The sequence below is a fragment of the Salvelinus fontinalis genome, chromosome 1, assembly GCF_029448725.1.
Source record: "Salvelinus fontinalis isolate EN_2023a chromosome 1, ASM2944872v1, whole genome shotgun sequence".
Lineage (NCBI taxonomy): Eukaryota > Metazoa > Chordata > Actinopteri > Salmoniformes > Salmonidae > Salvelinus > Salvelinus fontinalis.
Genome location: NC_074665.1, coordinates 17440756 through 17449687, shown reverse-complemented (window position 1 = coordinate 17449687; position 8932 = coordinate 17440756). Strand labels below are relative to the sequence as shown.

The following is an 8932-nucleotide window of genomic DNA, read 5'->3' as shown; positions in this document are numbered from 1 at the left end:
GTAGTGGGGCCAGTAACATTAGCAATCACAAAAAAGTATACTTTAAAGAAAATATTTGTTTATTTTTATTTAAAGCTCACCTAAATAATTTAAAAGTATGCATTAATGCCACAATTTCTAACTTTTTTTGGGAGCCGACCAACTTCACATAGAGATGTTAGTTATAGATATTTAATTCTGGTTAAAAGCAAGTCTAAGAACCAATAGATCTGTTCTCTGTGTGCTATTTCTATGCTTCCCGTTCTTAAGTTTCGTTTTTGCATCTTCTACTTTCGGTTTTGTACAGGAGCTTCAAACAGTTGAAAAAACAATAGTTTTGGTTATGGAAAATACATTACTCAGCGGTTTAGATGGCACAATAATTCCCTACACACTGCTTGTTTATTCACATAAACTGAAATTAGGCAAACTATTTGAATTTTAGCATCCAGAAAATGGCGGAGAGATTTCTGCATATTACACCTTTAAGGTGTTCGTAATAGAATACGTATGGCAAAAACGAATGTAGACATTAATAAATACAATTCTATAGCTTCTAAAATATGCCTTACAACGGTGAGGAGTGCCAAGATGGAGACACGGTGGCTTCAACACAGCACCCCCTATATGTCACCTAGTGTATATATAAACTGTTGGTTCCCTCCCCCTCTCCTCCGGGACCGTCACTAGAAGCCTATGGTTTCGGGTTGATCCGAGTCTTTTGGTTGTGTGTGTCTCTCTCTGTGTGTGTGCGCCCAGTACTACTGTATTGTACTGTGAGAAGGTAGGAAGATAGGGGGCACCGCACCAAAATCTCCCGCTCACCCCCCCCCCCACAAACTCACTTTCTAACTTCAACGTTTTTTGTTTTTTTAAACCGACCACAGGACTTTAACAACTGATCGCTTTATTTATTGATTACATTTTCGGTTAGTTTATGGTTTGTGTTTTTACACACCGGGAGGGCAGAAATGGCCGCCAACATGTACCGGGTCGGAGGTATGTCACATAGGGTTTTTGATGAAGTCGAAACATGCTAATTTTCTCTCAATGCCAGCGAATGTGTTATTTTCTCAGATATAGCTATAGTGTAAATTATTATAATTAGCAGGCAAACGTGTGCAGTCATTTACAGGAGAAATGCATGGGTTTCCAAATATTTGGGATTCTATAATGGGTCAGGCCTCGCGACTATCGTGGCCATACCAGTCAGCCAGCCAGCTAGCCATTAGCTAGCATGTTACACCATAAACATTACTATTTTCTACTTTAGCTTTATGTACTCTTATTTTCACGTAATATCCCATTTAATATACACATGCATTGCATGCTTTGTCGAGTGCACGTTGGATTGTCTTTATGATTATTGTTAGGAAGAGGTGCCTTTGTATTTGGCTCCTTTTTGGCACGCATCCATGTAATACGGCTCCTTATTGTGCTAGCTAACAGCTAGCTAACGAGTCCCCTGACTAGAAGTGCATGCTTTGTTGCCAATGCAATTAATTATCTTAACCGCTATAGCCAGCTAATAATGCTTTGTTTGACATTGTTAAGGGAATGGCCCATGCATCTGTTTCTTGTAGTTTTACTGATACTCAGCTCCATGTAGTTATCTATGCAGTTAGTTTTGCCAGGTTATCCACCTAGCTATCTGTTTTGTCTCTTCTAGCTAACTAGCTGTTGATGGCATTCGATTCCGACATTGTCTCATGGCGTCACGTGAACTAGTCTTTCACGTTTGCGAGACAAGCCAGCGGAGAAACACTATTGTCACGCCACTTCGATACAGAAGTTACTTTTTGTACCCGGTTAGGAGACTGAGGTTAAGGTTAGCGAATATGCTTTCCTAATTTGCTATGACAATCACTTTGTATCGAAGTGACATGAAAATATTGTGTCTCATTAGCTACTGTTCATGATAATTATCCCAGAGCATCTGCCCAGGGCAACAAAGGCGGCGGTAAAGGATAGTATATTGTATAATAACGTAAAACACTGCTGGGTGAACGGATGATCTGGAAACAATGTAACGATGCTTTCCCCCCCCCCCCCTTATAGGCTACAGAGTATCGGAATGTATGTCACGTGGATGTCTGATCTATTGTCATCTTTTTCAGAGTTATTTAGGGCTGTGTTTTCCACCGGATGTCACTGTGTGTTTGCATTGTATCAAGTTTAAAGTTGTCATGTCACGTACACAACACAAGTACAGTGAAATTGCTTTTTTTTTTGCAAGCGACAAACCCAACATTGCAGTAATCAATATCAATGTAACACTAAATAAGGTATAACAAAAACATTTGAGATTTTGTGTTACTGGCCTACACACAATACTGCATAATGTCAAAGCAGAATTATGTTTTTAGATTTCTTTAAACAAATTATTTAAAAATGAAGAGCTTAAATGTCTGGAGTCAATAAGTATTCAACCCCTTTGTTATGGCAAGTCTAAATGAGTTCAGGAGTAAACATTTGCTTAACAAGTCACATAATAAATTTAATGGACACTTGTGTGCAGTAATAGGGTTGAACATGATTTTTGAATGACTACCTCATCTCTGTACCTCACACATACAATTATCTGTAAGGTCCCTCAGTCGAGTAATGCATTTTAACCACAAAGACCAGGGAGGTTTTCCAATGTCTCACAAAGAAGGACAACTATTGTTAGAAAGAAGAAAAAGACATTGAATATCCAATTGAGCATGGTGAAGTTATTAATTACAGTTTGGATGATGTATCAATACACCCAGTTACTACAAAGATACAGGCATCCTTCCTAACTCAGTTGCTGGAGAGGAAGGAAACTGCTCAGTGATTTCACCAGGAGGCCAAAGGTGACTTTAAACCAGTTAGAGTTTAATCTTAGAGCGGAGATCCCGCTAGCGGGATCAAATTCGACAACATCCGGGTGAAATCGGAGCGCGCCAAATTCAAAATACAAAATCGTAATATTAAACATTCATGAAAATACAAGTGTCATACATGATTCTTTAGCTTAGAATCTTGGTAATCAAACTGCGTTGTCAGATTTCGAATAGGCTTTACGGCGAAAGCATAGCATTCGATTGTCTGAGGACAGTGCCTCACATTAGCATATTTTCCAAACCAGCACAGGCGTCATGAAATAACAAATAGCGATAAAATAAATCACTTACTTTTGAAGATCTTCCTCTGTTCGAAATCCCAAGGGTCCCAGCTACACAATGAATGGTCGTTTTGTTCGATAAAGTCCTTCTTTATATCCCAAAAATGCCGTTTAGTTGGCACCATTGAATTCAATAATCCAGTCCTTCAACATGCATACAAAGGATTCCAAAAAGTTACCAGCAAAGTTCATCCAAACGAGGCAAACAATGTTTTTTATTAATCTGCAGGTTGTCTAATATCTAAATAAATGATAATATTTCAGACGGAGATTACTATGTTCAAGAGCAAAGGAAAAGAACGAAGAGCGCGTCCATGTTCACGTGTGCAAAAAGACTACTTTTTCCCTGGCGCTCAACTTGGAAAGACTACAAATACTTTTTAATAAAAAAAAAAAACAAGCCTAAAACCTTGTATAGAGACTTGACATCTACTAGAAGCCATAGGAACTGCAATCTGGGAGGTGGAAATGAGATCTTTCAATAGCATTGCATTGGAAGTCATTCAGAGCAAAAAAAATGAATAATTCCAGATCAATTTTCATCGGGTTTTCGCCTGCAATATCAGTTCTGTTATACTCGCAGACATTATTTGAACCGTTTTAGAAACTTCTGTGTTTTCTATCCAATTCTACCAATTATATGCATATCCTAGTTTCTGGGCCTGAGTAACAGGCAGTTTACTTTGGGCACGTCAGACAGGCGGAAATTCAGGAAACTAGCCTTAGAGGTTAATGGCGGTGATAGGAGAAAACTGAGGATGGATCAACAACATTGTAGTTACTCCACAATTTTAACATAATTGACATAACAAATATTCAAAAACATGCATCCTGTTTGAATCAAGGAACTAAAGTAATACTGCAAAAATGTGGCAAAACAATTTACGTTTTGTCCAGAATACAAAGTGATATGTTTTGGGAAAATTCAATACACACATTACTGAGTACCACTCTCCTTATTTTCAAGGGTTGGTTGCATCATGTAATGGTATGCTTGTAATCGGTAAGGACTGGGGAGTTTTTCAGGATAAAAAATGAATCTAATGGAGCTAAGAAAATTGCAAAATCCTAGAATAAAACCTTGTTCAGTCGGCATTCCACCAGACACTGGGAGATGATTCCACCTTTCAGCAGGACAATAACCTAAAACACAAGGCCAAATATATACTGGTGTTGCTTACCAAGATGACATTGAATGTTCCTGAGTGGCCTGGGTACAGTTTTGACTTAAACTGGCGTGAAAACCTATGGCAAGACTTGAAAATAGATGTCTAACAATGATCACCAACCAACTTGACAGAGCTTGAGGAATTGTGCAAATATTGTACAATACAGGTGTGCAAAACTCTTAGACTTACCCAGAAAGACTCACAACTGTAATCGCTGCCAAAGGTGATTTTAGCATGTATTAAGTCAAGGGTGTGAGCACTTATGTAAATTTGGTATTTCATTTTCAATACAGTAAGCAAAAAAAAATCTGAACATGTTTTCACTTTGTCATTATGGGATATTGTGTGCAGATGGTAACACAAAATGTGGAATAAATCAAGGGATATGAATACTTTCTGAAGGTACTGTATGTATAGGGGAAAGGGGAGTAGGTATTATATATATATATATATATACACTGCTCAAAAAAATAAAGGGAACACTTACACAACACAATGTAACTCCAAGTCAATCACACTTCTGTGAAATCAAACTGTCCACTTAGGAAGCAACACTGATTGACAATAAATTTCACATGCTGTTGTGCAAATGGAATAGACAAAAGGTGGAAATTATAGGCAATTAGTAAGACACCCCCAAAAAAGGAATGGTTCTGCAGGTGGTGACCACAGACCACTTCTCAGTTCCTATGCTTCCTGGCTGATGTTTTGGTCACTTTTGAATGCTGGCGGTGCTTTCACTCTAGTGGTAGCATGAGACGGAGTCTACAACCCACACAAGTGGCTCAGGTAGTGCAGTTCATCCAGGATGGCACATCAATGCGAGCTGTGGCAAAAAGGTTTGCTGTGTCTGTCAGCGTAGTGTCCAGAGCATGGAGGCGCTACCAGGAGACAGGCCAGTACATCAGGAGACGTGGAGGAGGCCGTAGGAGGGCAACAACCCAGCAGCAGGACCGCTACCTCCGCCTTTGTGCACGGAGGTGCACTGCCAGAGCCATGCAAAATTACCTCCAGCAGGCCACAAATGTGCATGTGTCTGCTCAAACGGTCAGAAACAGACTCCATGAGGGTGGTATGAGGGCCCGACGTCCACAGGTGGGGGTTGTGCTTACAGCCCAACACCGTGCAGGACGTTTGGCATTTGCCAGAGAACACCAAGATTGGCAAATTCGCCACTGGCGCCCTGTGCTCTTCACAGATGAAAGCAGGTTCACACTGAGCACATGAGCACATGTGACAGACGTAACAGAGTCTGGAGACGCCGTGGAGAACGTTCTGCTGCCTGCAACATCTTCCAGCATGACCGGTTTGACGGTGGGTCAGTCATGGTGTGGGGTGGGATTTCTTTGTGGGGCCGCACAGCCCTCCATGTGCTCGCCAGAGGTAGCCTGACTGCCATTAGGTACCGAGATGAGATCCTCAGACCTCTTGTGAGACCATATGCTGACACATGCACATTTGTGTCCTGCTGGAGGTCATTTTGCAGGGCTCTGGCAGTGCACCTCCTTGCACAAAGGCGGAGGTAGCGGTCCTGCTGCTGGGTTGTTGCCCTCCTACGGCCTCCTCCACGTCTCCTGATGTACTGGCCTGTCTCCTGGTAGCGCCTCCATGCTCTGGACACTACGCTGACAGACACAGCAAACCTTGCCACAGCTCGCATTGATGTGCCATCCTGGATGAGTTGCACTACCTGTGCCACTTGTGTGGGTTGTAGACTCCGTCTCATGCTACCACTAGAGTGAGAGCACAGCCAGCATTCAAAAGTGACCAAAACATCAGCCAGGAAGCACAGGAACTGAGAAGTGGTCTGTGGTCACCTCCTGCAGAATCACTCCTTTATTGGGGGTTGTCTTGCTAATTGCCTATAATTTCCACCTTTTGTCTATTCCATTTGCACAACAGCATGTGAAATGTATTGTCAATCAGTGTTGCTTCCTAAGTGGACAGTTTGATTTCACAGAAGTGTGATTGACTTGGAGTTACATTGTGTTGTTTAAGTGTTCCCTTTATTCTTTTGAGCAGTGTATATAATAAACAGTAACAGCAGCGTAAATTGTGATTGTATGTGCGTGTGTGTGTGTGTGTGTGTGTGTGTGTGTGTGTGTGTGTGTGTGTGTGTGTGTGTGTGTGTGTGTGTGTGTGTGTGTGTGTGTGTGTGTGTGTGTGTGTGTGTGTGTGTGTGTGTGTGTGTGTAGACTAGTCTTATGGCTTGGGGATAGAAGCTGTTCAGGAGCCTGTTGGTGCCAGACTTGATGCACTGGTGCTGCTGTTATAGAGGTCCTGGATGGCAGGGAGCGATGCTGTTGCCAAACCAAGCAGTGATGCACCTGTAAAACGTTTTGAGGATTTGAGGGTCCATGCCAAACCTTTTCAACTTCCTGAGTCGGAAAAGGCACTTTTGCGCCTTCTTCACGACTGTGTGAGTGGACCATTTGAAGTCCTTAGTGATTTGGACACCAAGGAACTTAAGGCTCTCGGTCCACTCCACTGCAGCCCCGTCGATGTGGATGGGGGCGTGCTCACCCCCTCCCCCCTTGTTGTATGTGGTCCACGATCAGCTCCTTGGTCTTACTGACGTTGAGGGAGAGGTTGTTGTCCTGGCACAACACTGCCTTGTCACTGACTTACACCCTTTAGACTGTCATTGTCGCCGGTGATCAGGCCTACCACCGTTGTGTCGTCAGCAAACTTAATGATGGTGATGGAGTTGTGCGTTGCCACGCAGTCGTGGGTGAACAGAGAGTACAGGAGGGGACTAAGCACACACCTCTGTGGGGCCCCTGTGTTGAGGGTCAGCGTGGCAGAGGGGATTTTGCCTACCCTCACCACCTGGGTCAGGAAGTCCAGGATGCAGAGGGGGAGGTGTTCCGTTCCAGGGTCCCGAGCTTAGTGACGATCTTGGAGGGGACAACGGTGTTGAACGCTGAGCTGTAGTCAATGAACAGCATTTTCATTTGTATTCCTCTTATCTAAGTGGGTGAGGGCACTGTGGAGTTTGCATCGTCTATGGATCTGTTGAAGCTGTATGCAAATTGCAGTGGGTCTAGGTTGTCTGGGATGATTGAATTGATGTTCCATTACCAGCCTCTCAAAGCACTTCATGATTACAGATGTGAGAGCTACAAGGTGATAGTCATTGTGGCATGAAGCCTTGGAGTTCTTAGGAACAGGAATGATGATAGTCATTTTAAGACGTGGGGATTACAGACTGGGACAAGGAGACGTTGAAAATGACTCAATCAATATTATACTATATAATATTATTGCAATGATATTATAGCTACTCTGTTAATGTGTAATCTGGCTATTGGACCACTTATGCCTGGAACTGGCCCTGTGTGTGTCTAGTAACTTAGCAAACTTACTTGATGATGGTTGACATGCTTCTATAGGTAAGCTATCAGGTAGGTGTGCCACTCAGACCTGATTGACTTGTTCAACTGTGAACAGAAAGAGTTTGTGTTTGACTGTATGGTCTCTGTCTCCCTTTATTTGACCACTGCAGCCTCTGCCAAGGGGTTTGGATCTTTATGGCACAGCCAGGATGCAGTGGCCTGGCCCGCTAACTGCAGGGTCACTGGTTCAAGCCCCATTGGGTTGTTCTCCCCTGTTGTTGAATTAGGTGTTAGAACAGGGCTGGAATAAAAGCCTGCACACCCAGTAGCTGGAGTGGTTATACAGTAAGTTATATGGCAGGCATTGTGTCAATGTGATGTTATTGTATTCTCTTCCAGACTATGTATTCATTGAGAATTCCTCCAGCAACCCTTACCTGATTCGCCGGCTAGAAGAACTTAACAAGGTACTGCCCGCCCTGGGGTGTGTGTGTGTGTGTGTTTGTGTGTAGGTAATTTAAGTACTCTGGCCGATGTGCCTGACGGCGAATAGCTGCCTGTCTGTCCTGTGACTTTTCCTGTCCTGCGCTAGTGAGTGTGAGATTGTGTGTGTAATCTGATGCTTAGCGACAGATGTTACCTGCCTTCAACTGTCATTTCCATGGCAACTGGAAGGTGAGAATGGGCCCACCTCCTCCCACCCCCTCTCTCTCCCTCAGTACCACCCTCTGTCCTCTTCCTCCTTCCCTCTGTCATCTGTACCTCCTTCCCTCCTCATCTGTACCGCCTTTGCCTTCTCCTCTTCATCCGTACCTCCTTCGCTCTCTCCTCTCTTCCTCCATGACCTTCCGTCAACTTGTTTCATCTCAGAGGAGACAAAACATCTGCTTGCCCAGTTACATCCACAATCTATCAATGTATCTATCAGTCAGTGTCATGGCTATTAGGTCAGGGAGAAAAGTCTCATGGGAAATTAAAATGTTGGTCTTCTTTGTTTGTTAGTCATTGTATTTCCCTGCCTCTCTCTCTAAATGCAATTCAAGACGCTGTTTTTAAAGTGTTGGAACTCTCTTTCCCCCTCCCATAAACAGCCAGTCGTAAATTTGAGTAGTATTTATGTGATAAATTAGTGTTTAACCTCTCTCCTCTCTCTCTCTTCAGACGGCCAGTGGCAATGTGGAGGCCAAGGTGGTGTGTTTCTACAGAAGGAGAGATATCTCGCACAGCCTCATACAGTTGGCTGACAAACACGCACGTAGGTGGCCCTGTGTGTGTGTGCGTGCGTGCGTCAGTCTCTCCGT

The 8932-nt window shown here is 43.2% G+C and overlaps 1 protein-coding gene across 6 annotated transcripts in view; it reads left to right on the top strand.

The window, feature by feature from the left end:
• Positions 1-663: 663 nt before the first annotated feature.
• LOC129825110 (metastasis-associated protein MTA3-like) overlaps positions 664-8932 on the top strand; it is a 33451-nt gene continuing 25182 nt past the window's right edge. For 2 of the 6 annotated variants that reach the window (XM_055885030.1, XM_055884940.1), the window contains exons 1-3: positions 664-978; positions 8031-8098; positions 8793-8886. In XM_055885030.1, the coding sequence (XP_055741005.1) occupies positions 951-978; positions 8031-8098; positions 8793-8886 (190 nt within the window). In that variant the 5' untranslated portion in view covers positions 664-950. Of the gene's footprint in view, positions 979-8030; positions 8099-8792; positions 8887-8932 lie in introns of those variants that run through there. The other 4 variants (XR_008754840.1, XR_008754838.1, XM_055885114.1 and 1 more) reach the window with 3 other exon arrangements.